The sequence below is a fragment of the Pestalotiopsis fici genome, assembly GCF_000516985.1.
Source record: "Pestalotiopsis fici W106-1 unplaced genomic scaffold PFICI_Scf_1, whole genome shotgun sequence".
Taxonomy (NCBI): domain Eukaryota; kingdom Fungi; phylum Ascomycota; class Sordariomycetes; order Amphisphaeriales; family Sporocadaceae; genus Pestalotiopsis; species Pestalotiopsis fici.
In genome coordinates, this window is record NW_006917091.1 from 7,092,687 (window position 1) to 7,119,430 (window position 26,744).

The 26,744-nt window shown below is 49.9% G+C and overlaps 10 protein-coding genes across 10 annotated transcripts; 6 read left to right on the forward strand and 4 right to left on the reverse strand.

The window, feature by feature from the left end:
• Positions 1–1,821: 1,821 nt before the first annotated feature.
• Positions 1,822–3,690, reverse strand: PFICI_02065 (Vacuolar fusion protein MON1; the record flags this gene model as incomplete). Its single annotated transcript, XM_007830646.1, has 1 exon — positions 1,822–3,690. One exon carries the CDS (start codon positions 3,688–3,690, stop codon positions 1,822–1,824), a length of 1,869 nt encoding a protein of 622 aa, XP_007828837.1.
• A 1,263-nt stretch (positions 3,691–4,953) lies between these two features.
• PFICI_02066 (uncharacterized protein) lies at positions 4,954–10,758 on the forward strand (the record flags this gene model as incomplete). The annotated part of the gene is made up of 4 exons (XM_007830647.1): positions 4,954–7,589; positions 7,639–7,877; positions 7,932–9,400; positions 9,451–10,758. 4 exons carry the CDS (start codon positions 4,954–4,956, stop codon positions 10,756–10,758), a joined length of 5,652 nt encoding a protein of 1,883 aa, XP_007828838.1.
• Positions 10,759–11,497: 739 nt separating this feature from the next.
• Positions 11,498–12,277, forward strand: PFICI_02067 (uncharacterized protein; the record flags this gene model as incomplete). Its single annotated transcript, XM_007830648.1, has 3 exons — positions 11,498–11,627; positions 11,719–11,937; positions 12,072–12,277. The coding sequence occupies 3 exons, from the start codon at positions 11,498–11,500 to the stop codon at positions 12,275–12,277; spliced, it is 555 nt and encodes a 184-aa protein (XP_007828839.1).
• A 2,057-nt stretch (positions 12,278–14,334) lies between these two features.
• On the reverse strand, positions 14,335–15,176 carry PFICI_02068 (uncharacterized protein; the record flags this gene model as incomplete). Its single annotated transcript, XM_007830649.1, has 2 exons — positions 14,335–15,037; positions 15,094–15,176. 2 exons carry the CDS (start codon positions 15,174–15,176, stop codon positions 14,335–14,337), a joined length of 786 nt encoding a protein of 261 aa, XP_007828840.1.
• Positions 15,177–15,666: 490 nt separating this feature from the next.
• PFICI_02069 (uncharacterized protein) lies at positions 15,667–16,822 on the forward strand (the record flags this gene model as incomplete). The annotated part of the gene is made up of 2 exons (XM_007830650.1): positions 15,667–15,837; positions 15,899–16,822. 2 exons carry the CDS (start codon positions 15,667–15,669, stop codon positions 16,820–16,822), a joined length of 1,095 nt encoding a protein of 364 aa, XP_007828841.1.
• Positions 16,823–17,280: 458 nt separating this feature from the next.
• PFICI_02070 (uncharacterized protein) lies at positions 17,281–17,989 on the reverse strand (the record flags this gene model as incomplete). Its single annotated transcript, XM_007830651.1, has 3 exons — positions 17,281–17,411; positions 17,483–17,540; positions 17,690–17,989. 3 exons carry the CDS (start codon positions 17,987–17,989, stop codon positions 17,281–17,283), a joined length of 489 nt encoding a protein of 162 aa, XP_007828842.1.
• Positions 17,990–18,780: 791 nt separating this feature from the next.
• Positions 18,781–19,236, forward strand: PFICI_02071 (uncharacterized protein; the record flags this gene model as incomplete). Its single annotated transcript, XM_007830652.1, has 3 exons — positions 18,781–18,783; positions 18,838–18,955; positions 19,043–19,236. The coding sequence occupies 3 exons, from the start codon at positions 18,781–18,783 to the stop codon at positions 19,234–19,236; spliced, it is 315 nt and encodes a 104-aa protein (XP_007828843.1).
• Positions 19,237–19,493: 257 nt separating this feature from the next.
• On the reverse strand, positions 19,494–19,822 carry PFICI_02072 (uncharacterized protein; the record flags this gene model as incomplete). The annotated part of the gene is made up of 2 exons (XM_007830653.1): positions 19,494–19,738; positions 19,789–19,822. The coding sequence occupies 2 exons, from the start codon at positions 19,820–19,822 to the stop codon at positions 19,494–19,496; spliced, it is 279 nt and encodes a 92-aa protein (XP_007828844.1).
• A 413-nt stretch (positions 19,823–20,235) lies between these two features.
• PFICI_02073 (prefoldin subunit 2) lies at positions 20,236–20,978 on the forward strand (the record flags this gene model as incomplete). Its single annotated transcript, XM_007830654.1, has 4 exons — positions 20,236–20,272; positions 20,355–20,445; positions 20,677–20,869; positions 20,946–20,978. The coding sequence occupies 4 exons, from the start codon at positions 20,236–20,238 to the stop codon at positions 20,976–20,978; spliced, it is 354 nt and encodes a 117-aa protein (XP_007828845.1).
• Positions 20,979–25,429: 4,451 nt separating this feature from the next.
• Positions 25,430–26,499, forward strand: PFICI_02074 (uncharacterized protein; the record flags this gene model as incomplete). Its single annotated transcript, XM_007830655.1, has 4 exons — positions 25,430–25,689; positions 25,767–26,005; positions 26,088–26,215; positions 26,314–26,499. 4 exons carry the CDS (start codon positions 25,430–25,432, stop codon positions 26,497–26,499), a joined length of 813 nt encoding a protein of 270 aa, XP_007828846.1.
• Between the last annotated feature and the right edge of the window lie 245 nt (positions 26,500–26,744).

Below are 26,744 nucleotides of genomic sequence, written 5' to 3' on the forward strand. Positions count from 1 at the left end.
CCCCCCCCCCCCCCTTTTTTCCCCTTTTTTTTTTTTAAGTAGAGCGAACTCACAAATGAGACCTCGATGCCGTCAAACATACTTGCCTGCCTCATGGTCGTCCGGGTTATCGTGGGTTTGTGTAGGTTTCCAGACTCGGCCACAGATTTTCCTCAACACGTGTCGGTCCGGGACCAGAAACCCAAACTCTCATAAAGCCCCCGGCGCCGTTCTGGTAGAGAGACGTACTGCACTTATATAGTTTGCTCCCCTTCTGTCGTTCTTGCCCTGCCGTTGATGTTTCAAAAATGAGAGTACCACGCCGTAGCCTTCATACCACGGACGATCATCCGATATGAGTCGTCAACAAATTGAAGACTATCTTTCTTCGGGCTGCCCACCCTCTTACCATTCTCGCCATTCCCTTTCGTCCATGGAAACCCTCTTGCTTCCACCCCCGCTTCTACCTTTGCCGATGAATTTCTCTAGCCACAACCACCAGCATCATTTCAACGGCAGTAATGCTGTACAGAGAGACGAATTAGAGCAGGAAGTTATGAACGTGTCAGAGCATCCCGAGGTGCGGACATCTACGAAATTACAGGTCGAGGAAGAGCAGCGGTGTACTCGACCGTCTCGCGAATGGCAGCATTCTCTGTCAGATATCGAGGAGGTTCGGACTAGAAGCGGTGAATTAATGATCGTGCGGCGTGAGAGGGATGCCGTTATGTTTGGTGAAGTTAATTGGAACCCTACTCCAGAGCACGAAATGGGCACGACCAGTTTTGGTAAGCAATATCAAGGGAGAACACCTCTCCCACTCCCAGGTTTCAGGCGTCCAAGAGAGTCTTTTCGACTTGAACAGTGAATCTCATGAGACGTCGCTGACCCAAAAAAATCTCATAGTGCATCACAACGTTGTGTTGGAGGAGCCGGCAGTCTCACCGACAGGGTCGGTAGTGCAAGCAAGAAATTCGCTTGTTCACTGCGCCAACGAAAAGAACTTGGCCGAGATACCAGAGCCAAGACGGACAGGGCCTGGAAATGTTTTGGGCCGGTCAATCTGTGGACATAGAAAGGTCGAACAAAACTTACCTCGCAAGTTGGCAAAAAAATCATTTCTCCGGAGAGTTTTCGGCCACAGAGAAGACAGAAATCGGACCGAAGAAGGGACCGAAACCTTTTCCGGAGGGTTTTGCAAACAATTCGGTGAGAAGTTCTTGAGAAAATTCTGGTCAAAGCGCAATTCCTGAAACTACAAGAGCTTCCGACATAGTTATTGATTAGGTCGAAGAGGAGAACTCTCAGTGAGGCTAAACCACCCTCGCATTCGTCATTGTATTTCCGGAAATCGTTGAAAATATATATCGAGATCAGGACGGACGATGTATTTGGCCCATTCCTGTTGGCTAGAAAATGTCGTTTATATCCTGTTGGATGGGCACAAGCAGTGGATAGTTGAAACCTGGGAGTCAATGTTGAGATCGGAGCCCAGCCTCCTACATTATGGCCTCATGCACCACTATAGAATTACCTGTATGTATAGTCTTTTACACCTTTCATAGTCTTTACTGATACCCAGCCAACTATTAATCAACCACTCACCCGCATGCATTCCCTCGTTCTATCCTGACAGTCAAGGCGTTCCCCGCGTTCGCATTTAGATAGTATATAGGCTTACCACTAGACTTTGAGTTCACAAATGTTTTATTGTATCTGGCGACAAAATTATCCTGTCAATGATTTAACGCTGCTGTGCCACAGATATCCAGGATAATGAGCTATAAAGCATATATAAATGCTTAGAGTAGGCAAGTAGCCAAGGGGTATGCAAGCTATCTATCAGAAAACACCACCGCCGATAATAAATAGGCGTTCTTCTTCTCTTTTCGCCCACTGGATAATCTTGTTTGCACCATGAGTCAGAGCTTGTCTGGATGCATTTGGTCCTGCCACACAGTAGAATTCAAAAATGGGTGTGATCCACGCGAGAGAAGTCGAGGCATGATCAATACAATGCATGACCTTGAGATGGGAGTGCTTTGCGTGCACGGTGGCATGCAGGTTATGGTATAGGGACATCAGTCTTCGATGAGAGATGCCGGTATCAAAGGTTGGGTCCAGCGAAGGCATGCAGAACTGCACATTGGCCTTGGATTTGAAGAGAAAGTGGCTGATCTGTGTGCTTGGAGCAATATCCGTGATCTTTGGCCGTCCAATCTTTGCTGCAGCTTTGACGATATCCAGACTTCCCTTCTTCTGTAAATCGCCAACCACATCATTTCTCATCTTCTGCAAGGTGAAGAAGCTCTCCTTGTCAGGACTAATGAGTATGATCGCAACTTCATCCTCGGTGGAATAGTTGGCTTCCGAGCTATTGTCTTGGGATTCTGGTTGCGTGCCATCCAAGAAACTCACGTACATGTAGAGATAGCCCCGGTTGTTGAAAGCTGGTAGGCACAAAGGGATCCAGTTCTCGCCGCCTCCACCTTTAACACCACCGGAAGCGAAGAGCATGTTGAATATCAGTTGCAAATCACTCGGGTGAAGTGAGTGTTTACGAGGCCTGATGACGCTCACAAGCTTACCGCCCGCCACAATGAGGCCATACAATAGGTTTGGCGCTCTAGACTTGAGAAATATGTTGGTGATGGATTGCCGTTGGGACTTGCGTATCTTGAGGCACTCAAGTGCTCCCAGCAACATGGACGGAGAGCCCTTGGTAAAACTGTCGGCCAGCGATGAAATCATGGTTTCTGTGCCTTGAAGAGGTTTTCGCAAGTCCGTTGATGGCCTATTCTTAAATATATGGAGAAGCGTAGGCAAGGTCAGAGTTGAGAGAATTTGCATGTACAAGGCGTTCAGTTGCGAACGCAGTTGCGCATCGCTCTCCCCCAACTTGCTGATCGCGACCAAGTATAGAGGTCCCTCAGTGACGATAACGAAACGCGTATTCCCGGCAGTAAACCCCATGAGGGGGTTCTTGGCGCCCTCGTAGAAGGAAATGATGGTCTGCACCACGCCCATGGACGAGTTGATCAGGGCCAGATCTCCATGGCGACTCCATATTGGTTTTCCGGCCGACGACAAGATCATGTAGTGCTTCAGCTTCGATTTCCAAATCGTGAGGCGGTCTGAATCTGTCCACTCCTTTTGCGACTCGTCTGGTATACTGTCAAACTCCCTTTCGAATTCGAGGAGCGGCGAGCCATACGGCAGGCGCATGGCTTCGAACGGTGGCACGCTGGCCGATTGCGACTGTAACATCTGCCAAGCTGGGCTTCTCTTGCTCGTATCCCCGACCAGGAGGCTTTCCAAATCTCCAGCGCCTCGCGCAGTCGGTGCAATGCTCATAACACTCATGCCCTCGTCTAGGTCGCTGGTTGTTCCTGTGTTCAAGCCGCGCATAGACCCCAGGTCGCCCGGTATGTTAACATTCTCTTGACCAGGCGTGGTCTGCCCCTCGCTGCTGGTAAAGGTGCCCCTCGTGCCGTCGGGGAAAGATAAAGTCTGTATGTTGGTGGTGGATACGGCCGTGGTCGGTTTGGACTGTAGGCTCGGCCTCTCTACCGAATCAGAAGCGGCGGCTGGAGGCTTCCCAGGAGCATGCGACAATGGGCGTGGCGGCAGTGGTGGAGGTCGTTCTTCGGCATCGTCGTAGGCTGGGTCGGGTCCTGATGCTACTCTAGCATCTTCCCTGCTCGGTCCCATTGTCGCTTGACTCGAGAGCTTTGCATCCTTCTGCCGGGGTTACAGATATGGATCACGAGAGCGCGCGTACGACGGCTTTGCTTAATACAGGTACGGACCGGAGCGTTGTCCACGTCGCTTCTATCGTCTGCACAACATTGGCATGTTGAAAGGACGTGTGTACTATGCGAGAAGCTATCTGATATTAGGTAGAGTAGGTAGAGTATGTGTAGAGCAGGTCGGTATTTGGAGAGCTATTTTAGTGCTGGTTTTACTTTATTACACTTTCCGGATTCCAGGTTGCTCACGTCATTGAGACCAGGCATGCTGAATTTGGAAAAAGCGCATTTCCCCCCCTCCGAACTGCGCCAAATCAGAAATCCCATCAATTTTTTTGACGGCTTTCGCTAGGAATTTGTACCTACATAGCTAACCTAGGTACCTAGAAACAAGAATTTTGGCAACTAGTACTAAAGCTGCCGAGGCACAAAGAGGTGGTACTCCGTAGACCAGCAACACATTTGAACAGAGTTCCCCAATTATGGTACTCGGCGCATGGATCGTCACCACTTAGGTATTCTTGTACGGCTGGAACCTTCCTGCTATATTTATGAATGAGGGAGGGAGTGTTCTTATGCATAACATTGCAACAAAGAGCATATAAATCATTTTGCCCTCCAGGTCCAATCATCCCAAACAACTGGAACCAACAACTGGAACCAAAATATACAATTCCTACATAATATCATCTGCCTAGTACTATATGAGTAAGGTAGGTAAATAGATACCTTGATGATACTTTGAGATGAGTTATACGCAGTGTGCCTTATTTGCGGATCACGACCTTAACCATCAATGATTGTCGAGGTCATTTCGTTCCCGGTTGGGCGATTTCAGCGCCCAATGCCCAAATGGCACCTAATGATGTGTACCTAATATACTGGTAGCAGCCTTGCCATGCGAACGGGAGCTAAGCGTGGGGTTATCCCTTCAGGGGTCCAATCCAAAGCTACGAAACAAATGTCCAGACGCTGCTAGGGTACCTTGAGCTAGCTGGCGTTTAGCAGTAACAGGCAACGTAATCCGCATCGACTACGAACATTTATTAGGTTACCTGGTAAATGTAGTACCATTTCCATGTCTCTACAATTGCTCGAACCGATTTCGCAGAACGGCCACGTCTGAGCCAACTGCTCGCCGCTCCGTTTAAATCAGCTCAGCTCCCATGATACGGCTGGGAAAGACCTCATGTTTCCGCAATCCGCACCGCCCTAGAAACGAGCCATGAGCCTCGAAACTGGTCCTGTCGGGTCCATGTCCCCCGAGAGCTCTGGACGCAATACCCCCGTCCTGCGACAATGGAGGAACCAGTTGAGCGCTGAAGACGCTCCTATCAAAGACAAGGCATACAGAAAATATGCATCCGGCGTCGAGCGTGCCCTGTCTCTCTTCGAAACGGCCTTGGAGGAATGGGCTGACTACATCTCTTTCTTGAGCCGGCTGCTCAAGGCCCTACAGGCACGACAAGCCAACATCACCACTATACCCTCCAAAGTACTCGTCGCAAAGAGGCTTTCGCAATGCCTGAACCCCTCTCTACCTTCGGGTGTGCATCAGAAGGCACTGGAGGTCTATAGCTATGTTTTCTCCGTCATAGGCGTCGATGGCTTATCTCGAGATCTGCCCCTATACCTGCCGGGCCTGGCGTCGACTCTGTCGTTTGCTTCCCTGACAGTACGAGCACCATTCCTGGAGCTACTCGAGATGTACTTCGTGGAGCTTGACCCAAAATCCTTGCGCCCGGCCATGAAATCCATCATACTTGCGCTGCTACCAGGCCTGGAAGAAGAGACGAGCGAGGACTTTGCAAGAACATTGAAGCTAGTGGAGAAGTTTAAGACCGCCATTCGTACACCAGACAGCAAGGAGCTGACGTCGACACATGCGACCGGCGATGAGTTCTTCTGGCAGTGTTTTTTCCTGGCCTCCATTACCAGTCAAAGTCGTCGGCCTGGTGCCTTGGCATATCTGGTTCGGAATCTGCCAAAGTTGGGCCAACATATCGTGCAAGGAGAGTCTGCTGGAAAAAGCAAAGCTGAGCACGCCGCTGAAGACCAGCTTTTCGAAGACCTGTCGAGCTTGGTCACATCTCCCGAGCCTGGTTTACTACTTCGTTGCTTCACCGCCGGCCTTGGCGATGAACAACTACTTATACAACGTGGCTTTCTAGACCTCCTTGTCACGCATCTACCTTTGCATTCCAAAGTGTTACAAAATCGAGTCAAACCTGAGGATCTGGAGCTTTTGCTGAAGGCAGCTGCTGGTGTAGTGACTCGCAGAGATATGAGTTTGAATCGACGGCTTTGGGCTTGGTTTCTGGGTCCGGAGCCTGCAGGCCACGAGCACGAGGCCGGTGTAGAGTCGCCAACGTCGCCAATAGATCATCATCAAGGGTATTTTACTTCCAAGACGAGCTATTTCGAGGACAACGGACTGCAGGCACTGACACAGGCGCTATTATCAATGATCCGGACTGCCTCAGATACGAATCCCACGGAGAGAGCGCGGCCCTACAGAATATGCCTTTCCCTCATGGACAGATGGGAGATTGGCGGACTGGTTGTCCCTGAGATCTTCCTCCCCATCATTGAAAGTGTCAGAGACTTCAAAGGTCGTGCTGCCAGTAAGAACGATTTCAATGAAGTTCTGCGCAGCGCTAGTGTGTTTTTTGACGGAGTCGAGAGCGGTCTCATCTACGGCGAGCTCGTCAGTCTGATTGCTCAAGTCGTCGGTCCTGGTGATGCTCAATATGCTCAACGTATTGACAAAATCAGTTTGGTGCAATTTATCATGAACCATTTCAATATTCGCGAAGAAGAGATGGTGACTATTCATGCGCCCCTCGCAGCCCTGTCCATCCTGGCAATGTTGGAGGATACCAAAGAACGCGGGCATCAATTACCCACGAGCGCTGGTACAGGGGATGTTGCACTGTCAGACCAAGTACTTTCTATAGCTCTTGGTCTTCTCGATATGGTACCCGACCGAGCTTTTCCAGCCAAGTCTGATGGCAGAGATGCGATGAAGTCCTCAGAGAACTCTGCCATGGCATCCATGTCCAATAACGACTTGCTCAAAAGGATCAGAAATTTCTATGTCAGTGATCAGGGCAACCTCGAGGCGTCGTCTCTGCCTTTTTCTGCCCGGAATGTAGGGGCCCTTATCCTCAAGAAAGCTTGCAATCTAGTGTGCAACTGCCTCGTTGCGAAAGAGCCATCTCAAGCCTTGACGGTCAGGACTCGCGTTTTGGCACTTGTGTTATCGAAAGTACCCAACGCATACTCGCTCGACACGAACAGACTCTTGTCAAATATGCAAGCAAGTCTCTCTAGTGTCGACCTGCCATTTGTCTCCTTCAAGGCAATGCTCCTGTTATCAACTCAACTGTATGGTAGCTCGAGAATCCCGCCATCTGATTTATCCGACTTGGTCGAGCCGCTTGTCCGTCACGCTTGGGGTTTCTTGTCGCTTTCAGAGCCCAAGTACCACGTCGAGACAGTCCGGTGTCTCTGGCAATTGCAATCTGCGCTGGGCCCACAGAATCGAGACATTGAGAGCGCTATTGCTGCTTTAATGTTGAAGAACGATACAACGGGCAGTTTTCCTATTCGACCAGCGGATACGGGACGTAGTTTCAGCATCTTATGGTCACATACTCTTCAAGATGGAAATGTTGATCGGCGAACGCCAAAAACACCAATGGGAGAAGGAGCACCACAATTCCGTTTGGCTGGCCAGGACTACTATGAGGTCATGCTGACTCGACCACTGTTTCTCATGCTTGATTCCTTGTTGGATGACCGAACACAACTTTTTATGGCTGTCAAGACTTGGCTCAACAGCATGATAGGTATCGAAAGGTAAGTACTCGAGGTCCCCATCATTCTTCCTAAACTTACATATAGCTAGATTGTTCTTGGTCTTTGTCACCAAGTTATCTCAACTGCGATTTCTTCGAACATTGCCCAAGACGTCAACACCCGATTCTGCGAAGCAATCCATTGCTTTCTCTTCGGATGACGATCTAGACATGGCACTATACTATCTGCGCACCCTATCCAATATGTTTCGATGGGCTCCAGATGCATTCTTCGGTGTCCTTGCAACAAGACTGATCGAAGAGCCAGAGACTCACCTCCGAGAGATTAGTAAGTAATCTATGTCATTGTGGGGGCAAAAAGCAGTTGCTGACTAGTTCTCAGCCGGTGCTGAAGGTGATATTTCTCTGCAAGAATTCTTCCTCCAAGTCTGCATGAGATGTATAGCTGGCAATAGATTTCCAGAGGAGAAGCGAACACAGCTGCGTGTAGCTCAACTTCACAGATGTGCTCTGACACTCCTGCATCAAATTTTGTTGAATCCTTATGCAGAGTCACTGTCAAGGCTACACTTGGAAGATGTCTTGATAGCCCGTCTACATCAATCACTTGATGGGCCAGATCCCTATATTCAGGTCTTGCTCTTGGATGTCGTCTTCGCATCCCTCAAATTAAGGGACGTGTCACCGAATGAGCTCCCGTCTTCCCCAACAGGAGAGAAGCGAGCTTTGAGCTATCCTACGGGCAACCGCCGGTTATCTGCTGCTACCACCATGGAAAATGTACAAGACGTTACAGCACCGCCGCAGACTCTACTAAAATGTATACAGGCCGGCTTATCTTCGCCAAGTAGTCGACCCGTTCTGGATAGCTGGGTTGGTTTCTTGACCGAATGTTTGCCCTTGTATTACAATACCATCTTTCAAGTCCTGATACCCCTGGTGGAAACCTTATGTGAGCAAGTCCGGAATACCTTCGAGGACTTGCAGAGGACCTTTCAACACGATGCAAAGACAACGGTTGGGCTCAATGCACCAGAGTCGACCTTGATCTCACTGCTCAACGCACTCGAGCAGGTGCTCGCCAAGGCTCACGATCAACTATTGGCTGAAGAGGCTAGAGCCCAAGTCATCAAGAGTCCAGATCAGCAATCACAAGGGTTCTTTGGGAATATGGTATCCGGCGTGTTCAACTCAGAAACCCCTCAATCTCGCAGTGCGACTGCGAACGACAGGCTGACTGTATTACTTGCCTTCCAAGACGCTGTGCGGATCTGCTTCAGAATCTGGTCATGGGGCCAGGGTAGTGAGGCCGCGTCCTTAGACAACAACTCCTCCTTATCATTCAACTACACATCACTTCGGATGAGGAACCGAGCCAGGCGTCTTCTGGAGCACGTCTTTGCAGCCGAAGCTCTAGAATGTCTGGAAACCGTTGTCGATATATGGCGAGCGTCACTTAGCAGTCCTGACACAACCAAGCACTCGGATGTGTTCAACCTGTTGCCTGCCCTTGATGGTTCTCGTCCAAGACACACGATACCGGCTATTTTCAACGCGATTTATAGTCGGACCAACCCGAACGCGCTTGACCCCTCGCGCAAGTCCACATTGACTATCTCGCTCCAAGATACTGATCTAGTCATCTTCTTGGTAGACTATGCCCGCTCATTAGAGGATGATGCCATGGATGAGATCTGGCAAGACTGCATGGCATTTTTGAAGGACTTGCTTGGGAATCCATTCCCGCATCGACAAACGCTTCCAAGCTTGCTCGAGTTCGCCGCAATTTTGGGCGAGAAAGTCGACAACACAAACTTTGGAGAACAACGTAAGATGCGAAGAGAGCTCGGTGTAAGTGCCTGCTAGACTTGTATGTTGATCGCTATCACTGACAATTACAGGATCTCTTCCTTCGATTACTCACGGCCCTATTCACCACACGTCCCATATCATTCACAGAGACATCTTCCTCTTCACAACCCGAAAAGGTTAAACCTGATGATCGGGAGTCACCTTCACCTGCAGAGAGAGCCGATGATGTTGTCGGAATCCTCTCTACGATAGTACCAAACCTTCCAAAGATTTTAGTAGAGTCAGACCGAGTTCTTACGGCGGCCGCAGCCATATCTACTAACGTCATTGGGCCCTCGATTCGGTCCAAGGGTTTCCCCGAAACGGTATCGAAGGGAACCCTGAGCCTAATGCAAGAGCTCACGCGGTTACCGAATAATCAAAAGACATGGAAGAAGGACATTGGAGACGCATTCAACGATGCCAGGTTCTTTGCTTCGCCAGTCTCCCTGGTCCAGAGTGATTGGCTTCCCCTTCTTAAGCAGTGGACGGTAGCAGACAAAGAACGCATGACCGAAATACTGAGTCGCATCACCCCTCCGACAACAGCAGGTATCGTTTTTGGTGTAGGAGCTACCTCCGCAAGACTTGAAGCGGATCGAAAGACACAGCTCAATTTGCGACGCGCTGCGGCCTTGATTCTCGCGTCTCCTATGGACACGTTCGTGACCGACTTGCAGGTCATAACAGAACGTCTTGTCGAGCTTCTTGGCGCAACATCGACCTCCTCGCCGTCCTCCACAACTCGGGCTGAAATATACATGGTTGTGCGAGCACTAGTCTTGCGAACTTCGGCAATACATCTTTCTCCTCTGTGGCCTATCACAAATGCTGAGATACATGCTGCCCTCTCATCCGTTGTGGCTACTGATAACAGTATCCCCAGCGACACATACAATAACACTTCGATTCTGCAGGCTTGCAAGCTTCTCGATCTTCTCATCTGCACAGCTCCTGACGACTTTCAATTACACGAATGGCTCTTCATCACAGACACCATCGATGCTATATATAGAAGTCCAGCATACCAGCCTTTTGCGCTCGTAGACGAGCTTTCTGAAGAGCTCGGAAATAGTTCGTTGGCAAAGAATTCAGCCCTGCAGACAGAGAGCGCTGCAATTATGGCAGCCTCAGGCTCGTGCCGACGTCCCCTGCTTGGTCCTGGTGGTATTCCAGACGAGCTATCGACAGACCGGAAGGACGAACTTATTGCCAAGATCCTGCGTCCTTTCTTTGCTCAGTTGAGTATTTTTGCTTTCGAGAGCACCTATGCCATGGGTGCCGTCGATGAAGAGGTTGCGGTCCTGGGGCTTCTCAGGGATATTTTTGATGAGAAAAGTATCGTCAAAGCTCTGTAGGACAGAGTCAATACAGACGAAAGGCTCAAAATGGGGTTGAGGTCCAGACATAGCTTCAAGAAAAGGCCAGCTTTCAAATAGTCTTGGCACTACATGTTTAGTTTACTCGAACAAGAAAGCATCATCAATATTTTGTCAAAATCATTTAATGTAGACGTAGCTCATCTAAACTTTATCTTAATGATATTAATCACGCATCAAGTGAAATTTTTCTCTTTCCATACGTTGATACTTAGAGTTGGAATTTCTAGTACGCTGTGAATCAAGCATTGAATACCCGTATTTGGCACATTTGAATTTGCGAAAGGCCTGTTGTGCGACGTTTGACGCTCGCTCTATTCGAGGCACGTAACCGTTGCTAACTGGGACTGGCTGGTAACGGGAAGTTTGTACCTACTCTAGGGGACAAGAGAGCACTCGCGACATCGCAGTGATTCATTCCCCTGGTGTGACGCTGTTGGGGACAGTATTCGGGGGGAACAAGCACAAGACCGACTGCTCTGACTCGAACTCAATCCTTACAAGTTGCAATTGAATTATTGAGCACCATTGTCGTTGTTAATTCACTTGCGTCTGAATATCATGGGAGGGACATGGAACCAGAGTATAAATGTCGACGAATCTAATGGGCGACTTCTCTTTTTGCTCTTGCTCTTATCATCCTCGTCGTCTCGGTACTACGATCCACGACCACGAATATCACAAGAGAAAGATACACAGCAAGGACTCTCCTGACAAGATGCAAAGACACTGGCAGGGACAAAGCAGCAACCCTCTCTCGGCTATCCCCGAGCAGACTTGTGTGCTCGGTGACTTTGAGAGAGACGAGTTGCCGGGACTTCACCCAGCAGTACAACAAGAATTTTCCCGTAAGTAGCGACTTGAATGGCGATCTCCTACAAACCTACTCTCGAATACGGGCAAAGTGCTGACAGTAAATTTGCTCAATCGATATATCAGGGCTCGAAGAAGAAAGCAAACAGGACCTGATGAAGATGACAGTATGGCGCGATTACGCCCGCTGGAAGAATAGCTGGCTCGCAAATATCCACTACCAGCTGGATGCCAGCAAAACCCAAGAGCAGTGTCTGGCAGACGAGCGGTATTGGCGGGATGATTTTGAGAAAAACCCACAGCAATATCCGGCTCTGCACCCAATGGCTCAGGCAGTTTACAATGGTACGTATACTCGCATACTGTTTGTCAAAATAAGCAAGACGATTTATTGGCTTCGCTGCATATCAAACTATTCACAGACCCACATGAGTTGTGATGACGAGAGTATCACAGCTGACCAAGCTGCGGGCTTTTAGATACAGGTGAAGAGACTAAGTGCAGCCCTGAATATGGCCCTGTCCTCCGTGGATACGTGGTCGCATATAACAACATGCTCAAGTGCTTCTACACGCAGCCTCAGCCAGCGGGCCTCCAAGGCAATGACGATGACAAGGGCAAGCAAGTAGAGAGGCTTCCGGAGATGAGTGAAGTCGTGCCGATATATCCACGGTGGCAGCGGTAGCCAGAGTACGGGACGACAAATCAGGAGTTGATGAGGTTTCACGTTGATTTGATGTTCTGGGCGGCTTGATGAAGCCGGAAAGTTCATACCCACGGAGTTGATGGCGTTAAAATTCTAGCATTTTGCATTTTTAAAATTCTAGCATTTTGCATTTTCGCCTTTCCCCTTCACTTATCGGAGGATGGCGGATGTACTGGACCGAAGTACGAGCACAGCATTGTGAGCGCTTGATGATTAATCTTATGAACTCAGTCCATCAATGAACCATGTTCTCTTTTTTATTGTTCATATTCGCAAGTTCGTTTGAAGAACGTCCGGCGTGTTACGCTTCCATCCACCAAGCATTCATATATGATGCCTGAAATTTTACACCAGCGCAGAAGATGCACAAATCAGTATAAGCTTGAGCACAACATCAAGGGATCAGCCGACATTATCAAGCACCAACCATACACTACATCGACATTTACATCACCAAATACCCGCATCAAATTTCTCTGAAGCCGAAAATGGACGCAACCATCCCCAGTTGGGATGCAAGAGTCCAAATATGGGCGGGGGAGAGGCGAAGCCTGCGCAATGAGGCGGTGCAGATGCCGATGCACTCTTTCCACAGCATACATGATTGGTCTGAGGGCGCGAAGAATGCATACATAGCCGGGCCGCATCGCGGGACCTGCATACCCGCCATTCATGTAGGCTACGGCGCGGCTATGGTCAGCCTTCTATATGCAGGAAGGTTCTATTTAGAGCTTTGGGGTTGCACATCTCTAGCAGCCTTGTATAGGACGTGCGAGTTAATGTCAATTAAAGAACCGCATACACATTTGCACAATACAGATGCATGAAAATGGAAGATATTGGGCTCGCTCTTGCTGACATGTCATGGTCTGACAATAGATATAATCCACTTGCATTCCATGTCTGCTCAAGTCCATTGCCTCATATTTCTCAAGCCTAGCCACCATGTCTGAGTTGTTGATGAATACTACCGGATTGCTACCGTGTAGTCATGATAGGTGTCTACTTGCATCACCGTACGGTTATCGTCCATCTCAAGCCATTCACATTGTTTATCTGTTTAGCTTCACGTCGAGCTTGATAGGACTGCAAATCATTATTCTATATACCAAGCAATGGATAGCGTACAGTATGCCACTGTGTACTGCGTGTATTTTCGAGATTACTGGCTACATCATACGAACAAGGAGCTCATATGATCCTTGGAACGTTTCCCTGTACGCTACTCAGCAATTCTTTTTCACGATTGCGCCAATGTTTGTGCCTAGCAGGTAAGTCCTATGTCTCTTCGTGCCAATGTTGCCAGGGAGCCTGACCTTTTTCCAGCATGTATCTCATCACCGAAAGACTACTATTTACAGTCGGAAAAGAGCACTCACTCATACCCCCAAAGTGGTACCGACACTTGATATTCATGGATATCGGCAGTCTACTAGTACAGCTTGCTGGGCTTGGTGTTTCGATGTGGGAAATCACGACAGACCATGTTGGTATTGAAACGACCAAAGGAGGGCAGATCATCGCCGTGGGAACCGGGATCCATGCCTTGACGCTGATGGTGTTTCTGATTATGCTCATCACAATCACAAGCCGGGCAGCAATGGCCTTTTATGAGCTTGGCTTCACGACGTTCAACCCCGAACGCGGTGGGTATAAAGCCTTGGGTCGGAGGTTTCAGATGTTCCTCGCAGCAATACAGCTTGCCGTGATTTGCTTGCTGATCAGAAGCATACACGGCGCGATTTCGTTTATGGGCATGGCTAGAGAGAAACCTTCCGAGGGGTCCTTTGCGTGGTTTGACGGATTGATGGTGTCGAGTGCCGTTTTAGTGCTCGCTGTGCTTCATCCATCGTACGTCTTTACAGACTTCAGTAGGAGAAGCAAAGCAGACAAGATGAGCATGTCTACAGTGATCAGCTACGAAAAGCTGATTAGACATGCTATCGTCTGAATTTGTGCGCTATGAATGGGATTTCCTCAGCATAAGTTTTGGGAAAACTCTCGGTTACCGCGATCTTGGTTCTCAGTTGGCTGTCTCATGCCTCGATATCCATTGTCGTGTCTTCGCCCATCATTGTTCTTTCACTTGGTTGCGCGGGTAGATATGCAACCAAAGCCTTGCTTGCGCCTTGTACGCAATATTGCACAACTTCAATCTTGGTCCCGTCGGGAACCAACTGAGCAATTTGCCTGAGATCGCTAGTTCGTGGCAGGTAGAGAGCATGATCCATATTTCGGTATGCCTCGTGCATGGTTTCGAGATTATATGGCTCCATGGTGCTAAGGTCGAAGACTTCATCGGTCACATAACCTGGGCCTCCCCAGGGCGGCGAACCAAAAAGGACTGTCTTCTCGACATCCACCCTAATGTCGTCGCCCAGAATTGCGGGAGAAGAGTTGAGAAGCTTAAGATACTCGAAACTGTCGCCGTTTACCCAGGTAATAGAATCGCCCACGCCACACAGCTGAGCATGATGTTGAGCGCACGCAAGTGTAGCCGGGTCTTTTTCGCATGCAATGACCTTATCCCAGCGTTCGGATAGTGCAAACGCGATGGCATTTGATCCCACGCCAGCAAACAGGTCGATAATGGTAGTCTTGTCGTCGGATACGGTTCCAGGAAGTTCCCAAGCAATCTGCGTGGCCACGGGCTCGGGAGTTACGCCGTACCAGGCACTGTCAGTCATGTATATGCCCTCATTGTAGTTTGGAAATATGGTGTGCCGTTGTTGCCAGTATCTTTGCAGCTTTGTCAGCTCATCGAATAGAATGCTATCACAAAAAGCACGACTTACTTTTGAAGATCCCACGGAACCTCGCCCAAACGCCTCCAATGGTGGCACTCGTCCGTCAACGGCAGCTTCTTTACGGAATTCATCTTGGGCTTTTTTGGTGAGAAGCCAAATGGACCCGAGACGTGCCTAACCATCACTCAACTTTTCCCCAGCTTATGCAAGCATCTCAACAGCCGTGCGCCAATCCGCGAACTTTGCTTTTTTCTCCAATGACAGATCGTCTAAACGTTCAAAAGAAAGAATTATAAACGAGGCTGAGAATTTGACGAGAAACTTGGAGCGCGCTGCTAGTGCTCTAACCTGGACCCCACTACGCTCAAGTGCCTAACTCACCAGGTACCGCTGTACTTTTTATGATGGCTCTCAGTGTAGCTAACGGGAGCTCATATCCCTGCACAATGCTAAGGCTGGGCCTCTTTCAAATGACAGCTATGCGATCTCAAGATCGTTCCTACTATAAACCAGCTTCCTACAAACCACAACGGTTCAACGGTTGATTGGGTCTCTCATCCTCCGTTCACGACTGTCCACTGCACATTAAAGTCTCGAGAACCGGTAGCAAGGCAACAGATCATGTTTAACGCACTCAATCGCTTCATATCCCGCTTGGACGGCGACCCCCAGCAGCAACGACGGGATCACCAGCAAGGTGGATATGGTTTTCAGGTCCTGCGCAACACCAACCTGGAGCTGGGCATTGAGCCTTGGTTCGACTTTATCGTAGGAATCAATGGAAGGGAGATTGTACGGTCCTCGCATCACGTGAATCCATTATTACCACATCTAACCAACTGCGCGCTCACAGGATAATCCCGACCCCCGGCTCTTCGCGCAAGAAGTCCGCAACTGCGCCGGCGGCACTGTGGCTCTGGGTCTCTGGTCGGCCAAGGGCCAGCGCACGCGGGTTCTGCACCTCCCGGTTCCGATAGATAATCCCTCGCTGGGTTTGTCCCTCCAGTTCACGCCGCTCGCTGTCGTCTCCAACATCTGGCATGTGCTAGACGTGCCGTCCAACTCCCCGGCCGACAACGCGGGCCTGCTGCCGTACAGCGACTACATCCTGGGCACCCCCGACGGCGTGCTGCATGGCGAGGGTGGCCTCGGCGAGCTCGTCGAGGACTATATTGGCCGGCCCCTGCGGCTCTGGGTCTACAACAACGAGTATAATGTCACGCGCGAGCTCGAAATCGTTCCAAGCCGTGACTGGGGCGGTGAGGGCGCTCTTGGCTGTGTCCTAGGCTACGGTGCACTGCATCGCCTGCCTGCGCCTCTCGACGAACCCGTCGACCAACCTGGCGATACCATGTTTGACGGCGGCTTCAATGAGACGGCTGGGGCAGGCGCTGGGGCTGACCAATTCACTACGTTTGGGGCGCCACCTCAAGACAACACATACGGAAACAACACATTCAGTCCAGTTCAGGGCGCACCGTCGGCTGATTTCTTGGTGCCGGCACAAATGGCAGCTTCACCAGTAGCGGCGGCGGGAAGCGTGCCGACGAGATCAGCCAAGAAAAAGGATCGGCACGGACATAGTCCGAACAGGTTGATGGATGATTATTTTGCAGAAGAAGAAAAAAGAAGCAGGGACTTGGATGGTACCTCGTCCAAAGCCAAGGCCACCCCTCCGCCGCCGCCGCCCAAGTCTTCTGGAGCCGGCCCTCCACCAATGGGGGGGCCGCCAAAGGCGTCACCTCAGCCTGCAGAGGGAGGTGATGACATCGACTAGGAGGTTTTCTGAGCTTATCCAAGAGATGAGAGGGTGAAATCGCAGCTTGAGGTTGGCATAGTCTCGACTTATTGCGTGATAGCCCCGAGGAGGTGAAATCTAGACTAAGTGGCCTCGAACATTTGAATCAATAGCAATTGGCTCAACCGGGTCCGACTTATAAAGTTTTGAAGTGCAAAAATCGACCTCTATTGTTTGCTTTTGTGCTTATTGCCATTCATTTCCTGATACTGGTACAATGTACATGTCTGCTTCCCCAAACATGGATTTGGACTTGAGCCGTTCAACAGTTCGTAGCTCAATTCAAAACTAGACGAACGCAACGACCTGATCCACTCGTTCTTCCCAGTGTGCCGGAATCATGATACACCCATTGGGGAGAATTATCTTTTGTTCTTTCTTTCTTGAGTACAAGCTCTTCCCTTCTTGAGAAACCCTTCAAACTGTGCGGTCGCTTTCTAGTTTATGAAGTTGATAACGAAGAAGTGTAGAATCAAGCTGCCAACAATGAAATCTGCGAAGGCTCGCTCGTGCGAGATGGATGTAAACTCCGACTTGTTTCCCTCATCGGTCTGGATTCGGAGTGATGCTATTGGATTCCCTCTATATTAGCTTCAATCGCGAACTGCTTCACTTCAGAAGCGGTGATATGAAACATACCTGTGAGAACGAACTGGCCAACGGTAGCTCCAAAGCCTGACAGGAATGCATTGAACGGCTATAATCAAAATGTTATGTCAGCCCCAATTCTCGTCATCGCAGACCTCCGTCATCAGTGCTCATAGATTGATGACCACTAGACCTTATAGGACAAGCAAGAAGAAATATAAAAGGAAGCCAGGGATGTTGAATTGGGCTTGGACGTACGTAGTTGCCGGCCAAGACGCAGTACAAGAACTGAAGAGCTCCGACGACGACCAGGAAGGCCATGAAGGCGTCAATCAGCTTGGTCCGCTGCGGGGTGTCCTTCTGGTAGGCATCGAAGAAGTTCGTGGCGATCTGATCCCATCGGTTTGCATCGGTATCACTGGTGGTCGAGGCGGTTGCAGCGGACTTCTTAGGAGTGGCCGCAAGGGGCGCTGCGCCTGCGGATATCGAGGCCGGTGTCGTGGTGCCTGAGCTCTGCTGCGAGCTGGACAGGCCGGTGGCGGTAGCCTTCTTTGCCATTGTGGGCGTCGATGCGATGAATTGGCGCTTTTCACAATTTGGAGTCCTGCTTGATGGTGAAAAACTGTCGGCGGAACGAAAGGCAAACAGTGTGAGCTGTCAACGCTTTGCTCTCGTTTGTTGAAGTCTTGGACCCTGGGGAGACGTATTGTCTGTCTAGAAGTTCAACTTGCGCCAAAGGGACACGCAGCTCGATGAACGATAGCCAATCAGAAGTGTTCAATCTATGTCGCTGTGGGCTCGTGCTTTGAGTGTGGGGCCGAAGCCACGCTGCATAGCACTTAAAGGAAAAGCTGCAACAGGTATTATTTGTACAAACAGGTGGCCATCTTGTAATTCATGGATTATTCACAAAGTGTGAAGATGATCTTATTTGCTAAACAATTTGTCCACCTTTCAGGATCCTGCTATGGAGGTATACTAGTATAAAGTTGACAAGGGTTTTCCAAGCAAAGAAAGCAATCGACCTAGCGGGTTCCTGCCAAGACGGATAACACCTTAGCAATAGCACTGAGTAGTACGTAGCTCCAAAAAGCCAACCAACAGCTCTGCATGAGGTCAGCGATGGACCAGGCGGATGGGCAACCCCCCAAACCTCCGAAAGGCCTCGGGGACCCGCACTGCCTCGGGATTCGTCTAGACTCTGAAGCTGTCCTCTCCAAGCTGCTTTGTAATTTCAACTCTCAGTTTCGTGCAAATACCCCCAATCGTCAAGTTATATCAAGATTTGGCTGTTTGTTTACGTTACACATCAGATAAAACGAACATCGACCAAGTAATCATTCGACATCATGGTATGTGCACTACCCGCCAGAGCCTACAGTATTTGCTTACACACCACGCATTAGGGTCTCGAGAACACTGCTTATGCGCTCGGCGGTCTGACCGCAACTGGAGGCACAATTGGTTTCCTGAGAACGGGCTCTGTACCTTCGGTCGCAGCAGGCTGGACAGTTGGTCTACTTTGTATGTATTTCTTCCATTGCTCCCTGCGGCCGAATTGTTCCGGTTGCACGAGGAGCCGAACGTCATAACTAACAAGATCTCGCCTAGACGCTCTGGGCGGCTACCGCCTCCAAAACTTCCAATCGTTTGGCCTTGAGCTGGCACTGCTCGCCTCTGTCGTCCTCGGAGGCTCTTCTATTCCCAGAGCGCTCCGCCTCAAGAAGCCCGTTCCGGTGGTGCTGAGCTTCGTGTCGCTGTTCGGTGCGTTTGTGTTCGGTGATGCGTTCCGGAAGACCTTGTAGACGGCCTGAACTGGACGTTGGATTTTCGATCGTGCATCGATTCGCGTCGTAAAATAATTGCCTTAGAGTGGGGTTGCAAATACCAAAAGTTCAAATCCATGCGCCTTGGCTTGCCCATGACCGAAAACCTGTTATTTCATCCGAAGAACGCCCTGTCCAAATTGACAGCCAATGCTTTATGATAACCCATGAAACTCCATAGTCCCATGCTCCCTGAAAATATGCTTCCCCCATGACTTGTGAAGCCACATGTGCGACTAGGTGTTCTCGTCGATTTCAGCCCATACTTTCTTGATCTTGTCCCTCTTGACCTTGGCGGCTTCGCGGTTCGCTGCTGTGCGCTTCAGTCTCTCGGCGCGTAGGCACATGTTGACCTGCTGCTTCGCATCGCTGCACATGCCGAGGGACTTCCAGAGAAAGCCGCGTGCGTGGCATTCTTCGAGTGCGGTCATGACCTCCTCGCAAGCTACATGTGAAGCCGATATATTAGTTTCCAGGTCGCCTTGTTGAGGGTGTGTTAGGTGCATCTGTGATACGAGAGTATGGACGTACCGATGTTGTCTTTTGTATGCAAATGGGGATGCATTTTAATAGAGCTTGGAAGGGCCGCGTATTCTAAAACTGCTGAGAAGACAAGAAAAGGAAAACAGATGCGAGATTTGAGGGCAACAAGATCGAGTCGCAAATGGTCCGAGGATATGAAGATTTGCTGGTCTGTCACTGGTCGGTCACCTACCAAAACTCCAGCACTAAAAGGACCCTTGGGGCGCCGCTGGAGGCTTGAGGGAAAAAAGCATGGGCCACAACTCCACATATTTCCCTCCTGGGCCGTCTCCATTAGTTAGGACAGACACTACAGGGAGGAAGAGATCAGTTCACTGCCATTCATGAGGTCAACACACAACCTGCTATTGCAATAGGTCCTTTCCTTACTCAGGTTACTTGTCTCAACTCTCTATCCTATACCTTATTGTGTTTCTTGCTATCAAACAAGTCTCCATGGCATCGAAGAACCCATCCCCCAAGCAGCAGCAACGTGAGCCATGCCCCCCTCTCGCCATTCCTCATCCAAGGAGACGAGGCTCAATCTATACAAGGTTGCTAACCAACCCTCACAGAGCTGCAAACGCAGTATGGCAACTACAAGAATACACTCCAGCAACTCGCCCAAAAGATCGGCGATGTTGAGCAGGAGGCTGAGGAGCACAAGTCAGTTCCTTTTGTTTGAGCCTTTACCCCAGCCGTACACCTGCTTTCATCCTACTTCGCTCATCATCTCATGTATGAAAATGTCTGCGTGGATCTTCGCCTGTGAAGGGAATCTTGGAGACCATATTTCAGCGTTTCATATCCCCAGCCAGGAACTAGGTCTAGAGTTTTCAAGCGCGCACAAACAGCCGTGGATTTTGTTCTGTTACTATGTTGCTGACCCATGGGCAGACTTGTATTAGAGACCCTAAGTCCTCTTCCAGGCGACCGCAAGTGCTTTCGCATGATCAATGGTGTGCTAGTGGAGCGAACTGTGGAAGATGTCGTTCCTGCGCTGAAGACGAACGCTGAGGGCCTCAAACAAGTCCTCGACGAGCTCGTCAAGCAGTACAAGACAAAGCAAGATGACCTCGAGAAATGGAAGGTAAGTTCTGGATCGAGCCGACCACACCCACCCAGGCGTTTGTATCAATGTAATACTAATGGCAATGGCTCCATAGAAGAAGAACAATGTTCAGATCGTACAGTCATGAGCCAGGCCGGGCACGAATTTCGCTTTGGCAGCGGGCATGAGGTGCATACGAAAGCTTCAAGCATGCAGGTGCGGGTGGCAGAAGTGCTGACCTGAGCTGGCCTCGGAATTTTACGCTTCCAGGAGCAAAAAAACTTGGCCACAATTCGGAACCGAGTTTAGGTACAGCATGCTCCGTGACGATACAGAGAACAGCAGATTACTGGCCGAAATCAACATAATCATGGAGAGGAACAGCCAGATGTCGGGCGAATCGAGCTTCTGGGATTGGCAGAACTAGCCACACCATGCGTCTTACATGGAAGTGCCGTAATGGTGTGTGATGTGTTGTCCAACCAGTAGTTGGATATTTGCTAAGCTCCAAAAACTTAGGCGCCCAGGTACAGCCGGGTAAAGCATTGGTCGCCAGTCTCGTGAGGTCCATCTGATAATCGGGGATGTTTGAATTGAATCCGTACGAGGCTCTGCATATAACCCACATAAAAGCAGGGCCTTTCAAAAGAAAAATCCTTAAAGAGTTTTCATGAGGCTTCGATAGTCGGCACATCTTTTTTTGTGGCACTCAAGCCAGGCTCTCGTATATTTTCCAGATCCGCCCTGCCAGCCATCGGTTATGCATGGCACGATGATTAACAAACTACTTTAACCCGGGTCGACCAACATGGCTGTCTCTCTGAAACATTGCTCGCAGCTGTCAAAATACAGCTCATACTTGCATAAACGTCGCATTACGAGAGAATGTGGTGTGGTGTGGTGTGAAGCACACTTCGTCATCATCGTAACCGCCATTATTGTCCCCGGGAAGAGGCCCTCGTCTTGTAGGGGTGTAGTGCTTGGAAACAATTTGCGAAAAATGTGGTCGGAAAACCGCTGGAAATGCCGACGATGCACATGGGCTCTCGGATGTTCCCCGTTGTATGCAAATGTGCCCGAATCCGCACTCGAGAGATGTGCGTTTATACACGCAGAAAGATGGGGCATCAAGATGGCACCTAGCTGAATCTGATCAAAGTAATTCCCCATACGGAGATCGTTCAATGGTCGTCCCAGACTCCTGGAACACCTATCAGATGTAAACTATGACTGATCTCGCCATGCTGCGATAGATTGAGCATTACACTTGACACTGATTACTAAAGAGCGAATGAGCTGTAGACCGATCGTCGTTTCGTTACCAGCCATTGGGCAGCAGTAAAATGGGCTCGATTGGGACGCATTTAGGCCGCATGACGCATGCTGCATAGTGTTCATGCATGCCGAGAGATGTGCGCAGGAGTCTGGAGCCCAGGACTGAGAGAAACGATGCTGCAGCAAAAAAGCGGAAACATAGGGATCTCATCCAGGTCAGGTGATGACATCGATCCACATAGATGAACACCTACAAAGCGTGACAGTACATAGTAGTGAAAGTATACGCATGTTGAGTATGGTGAGAGCCCTTGAGATCCGCCCAGAAAAGACTGCACGCGCATGGGCACCATCTCCGCAATTTGGAAAAAGACCGACAGGTCAGAGTAATTCCCTATTTACTACCAATCAGAATTCTACGTCTGCGCGGTGAATCCTGCGATTGGCTGCGAAGCGGGATTCTTCTGGCTCAACAGCAGCCTTATATGAAGGAACCGGCATGCAGATGCTTCCTCTTTACATACGTGACAGGCCAATGGCGGCCACTAATAGCATGATGACCCGACCGTTTTCAAAGTTCTGGCGATCAGCATCTGGGGGCTGTGACCGTTTAGCAGGCGCAGTTGCAAGACTGCTTGTTCCTGTCAGGCAGCCGACACGTTCAGTTCCAGGTACTTTGTAAGTGTAATATAAGTCAATTTCATCGAGGGCTCAGCCCATCGACGTGATCAAGGTGGGTGTTGAATGCTGGATTTGGAACGATGTTACCGGATGAGCAAGCCTGACTTCAAACAGGAAAACCATGCGGAACAGGTCAGACCGGTGAACTCCACCGGTCGGAGTCTGGTACTGAAGAGTTGAAGATTCTTTCACCGCCTCATGAAGGGCGCGGTGTCCGCCAATTTTTCCTTGGAACATTCCGATCATGGTGATGAGCAGCGACAACCGGTTTGATCTCACAGCTAACGATACCGCGGGTAGCCCGGATCGGACAAGACACCTAATAGCCGTGACAACTCACTTCGCAGAGCTTGCATGAAATGGTGCCGTACCCTGGCCTTCTATGTCTTTCTTTTTCTTTTTCTTTCGCTTGGTCGTACGTGGTACATATTGGGCTTTAGTAGACTGGCTTTTTGGTACATGATGAGATAAGTCGGGCGTCTAGAATGAATGAATGAACAACGTACCTCTATGAGCTTGATGATGATGAAAACTAGGTATGTAGCAATACCTAATGGAGATGTCAAGCTTTGGATCATGGACATGAATTCACATAGCAAAGTAAAACCAAAATGGAACATTCATTCAAATATACTGCCTGCACCAGTATAGGTGTATCTATAATCCATTTCACTCTTAGAACTTGCCCAAAAAAAAAAGATCCGAACTCTTGTGGTCGGTGGGGCATGTCGCCTAGACTCTATGGTAACTCAGTCACAGTTCCAAAGGTCAAGTTTCCTGTAAATGACGTCGAATAATGTAGACATAGTCACAGAATTTCTGTTTGTTACTAGAAGAGCTTTTGCAGGTACATAGTAATTGAATACTTCCAGATGTCATTCCAGCCCGAGTCCTCGGCACCTCTCTTTGGTCAACATTGAACCCAGTTTCTTATCCTTGTACGTACATTAGAGTAATCCGTAGTTTTTAGCTGTTTACCTACTGGTAGGTAATGTAGTTTATTACCTGCCTGCCCCGTAAACATGGAACCCTGAATGGCTTGACGTACCGTACCCACACTGTACACACGACGAATCGTAGCCTGTACTGGCACACCCCGAGCCCTCAGACGCTGCCGCCGGCTATGATGAAAGTCCTGTCAAATTGATCCAGTCAAATCACATCGCTTCGTGAGATTCCCACTTTCACCAAACACATACTGGCCGTATCGTATCGCATCGCGGTACAATCGCGCGCTGTTTTGCTAGGTTTTATCGCCGCGCCGACTTCGATCTAGTACAGAGAATCCAGGGACGGACGGCGCATTTTGCCCCACGTTTTGGTCGGATTTGTACCTACCTAGCTTGAGCTGATCAGCCACCAAGAGGTAGCTCCAAGTTCTCAATTCGCGTTCGCGCACATAACCCAGAAGCAATCGAGTCTCTCGTTCATCTGGTAACTCAGTGCAACTCGTTTATTACTAGGAAGCTTCTTTGCGACCTGAACCAAGACCTAACCGGACCCGACACTCCAAATACTTCACCCCCCACGACGCGTCCAAAGAGACAACGCAGACCCTCCCTTCTGACTTGGTGAGTCCAGACCCAGCCCAGTAAACCCAATCAATCAGTCAACCCATTCCTCCGCACCTCGACGAGCCTCGATCGTCTGTCCGGAAACCAAGGAGGGCTTCCGCAGCATCCTGACGCGACAGTGCAGCCATCAATTTATTCTAACCGTGGCTGTCTATTTCCAGAAACACCCCCAGAGTGTACCGTGGAGCTACTGTCTGCCTGCCTTGCGCGCGCATTGTCGCAATAACAACTAAACCACTGTCTCTCTCACTTCACTCGCCGAGCACCGGTGTAACTTAAAGACATATCCGCCTAAACGGACACCCCAAAACGTTGACGCGATACAATATATCCCACGGCGGAAATCGTTTCCATTGCGCCCAAAAAAGCATTTTCGCAGCACCGCTCTTGAATTCGATAGGCCAGGAATACTACGACTGTACAGAATATCAGACTACGTACGAAGTACCTACCTGCCCTCTGCTGCAGCCAGGCGATCGTACTGCGCATCTGCACTAAAGCCACCACCCAGTTGAGCCCCCCGAAAAACCCATAGAGGCCCGCAGTCAACCTCTCACGTACATACCCTCACCCCGCTTCCCACGCGGGCATCCTTTCCGTCCACGTTTCTGCTTCCGTCCCCGTCCGCCACTACCACGGCCGACCGCTTCACTACTACGTACTATCAAGCCAAGGGCCCAAGGCGCACTTTCTTCAGAAGACCAGGGTCCGTCCTGCAGACCGACTCCTGCATATCCCAAACATACCGTCATAGCCTGGGCTTGCCAACAGGGCTATATCGGAGAATTGTGAGGTCACGCCCCAGCAGTCTACCTCTCATCTCAGTCGTAGTCGTAATCGAAGGGTTCCCGCATCTGGCAGGAGGCCCCTTGAACGCTGAGAGAAAATATCTTCCTGCAGCTAAGCCGCACGCAGTTGCAAGCAAGCCCTCAAGCCTTACTCCCCTGCGACGTGTCAAAGAGGCAGGGACACATCATCGATACCTAGTTTGAACCTAGTAACCAGCTGTACGAGCTGGGCAATCCAAGAGATTTCAAAAGAAGCCAGCACCCGCTGCAGGTAGCCAAATATGTCGGATCCCCCCCAATCCCCTTCGAAGGAGGTCGAGGCAGGTGTACAATCACCCGACGATGAAGCACAAATGAACGACCCTCAAGACCCACACAGCGGCCTCGGCTACGAGTTTGAAGTGAAGGAGCAGGATAGATGGCTGCCCATAGCCAATGGTGAGCAAGATTCCCTTCTTCATCTGCCCTCTGATTTGCGCGCATTGTTTGTTTGGTGTCGATGTCTTGCTGTAAGCTACGGAGTCCCTGACGACTGCTGTGGGTGAGCTGTTGTGGGCGTTGACTGGAATCGCTTCTCGGTCATCGCGCAAATGGTTCATATTGGCTCAAAAATTTGAGACAACCGCGCATAAGCACATTATCCATGTCGAACGATTCGTCGTCTCAGTCGCCGGAAGCGCCTCGCGCCACATCCAAAGCGGAAAAGTATGATGTGTACGATGCTAATATTCGCAACTTTGCACCAGTCGCCCGTATCATGAAGCTCGCTCTTCCAGAGAATGCCAAAATCGCAAAGGAGGCCAAGGAGTGCATGCAGGAGTGCGTGAGCGAATTCATCAGTTTCATTACGAGTGAAGGTTGGTGACCAATTTCCCTCAGGCGTTCACGAATGCCTTTCTCCCTCACTGGTTACTATAACAAAGCTGACAATTTTCGAAGCATCCGAGAAGTGCCACCAGGAGAAGAGAAAGACTGTCAATGGCGAGGATATTCTGTTTGCAATGACGTCTCTTGGTTTCGAGAACTACTCCGAGGCCCTGAAGATCTATTTGTCCAAATACAGAGAAGTAATGTGTCCCTCTATCATTGCAATCATGTCTGCGGCAGGAGCTTGAAGATATACTGCCCAGGCCATCTTGTCTCATTTTCACTGACCAATAATCAGCAGTCTCAGTCAAACAGGGGCGAGAACCAACAGAACCGCCCAGGTAGCCAAGGGTACGGAGCTGGGGCTCCTGGTGGGTCTGCTGCTGCCGGAGCCCCGGGTTTCCAAGGCGCCGAGTCGGTCGAGGGAGGTGATGGCTATATGTACAGCCAGGGTCACAACGGGTCGGCCGGAGAAGGTTACTAGGCTTACGGCTCCCATGTGCGCAATCACAACACAGGCCGCAGGCTCAAGAGTCTTTCGGGGTGTTCAGCGTTGTCTTCCAAGGATATACACTAAGTACCCTCGGATGTCTATGGCCCCGTTTCAACACCTCACGAGACATTACTTCCCGGATCTGCTTGGTTCTGCAGTTGGAGGCGACATACGTCGTGCTTGTACACGATGAATAAGCGGTATGGTAGGGAGGAGGCAGGATTGCAAAAGTCAAG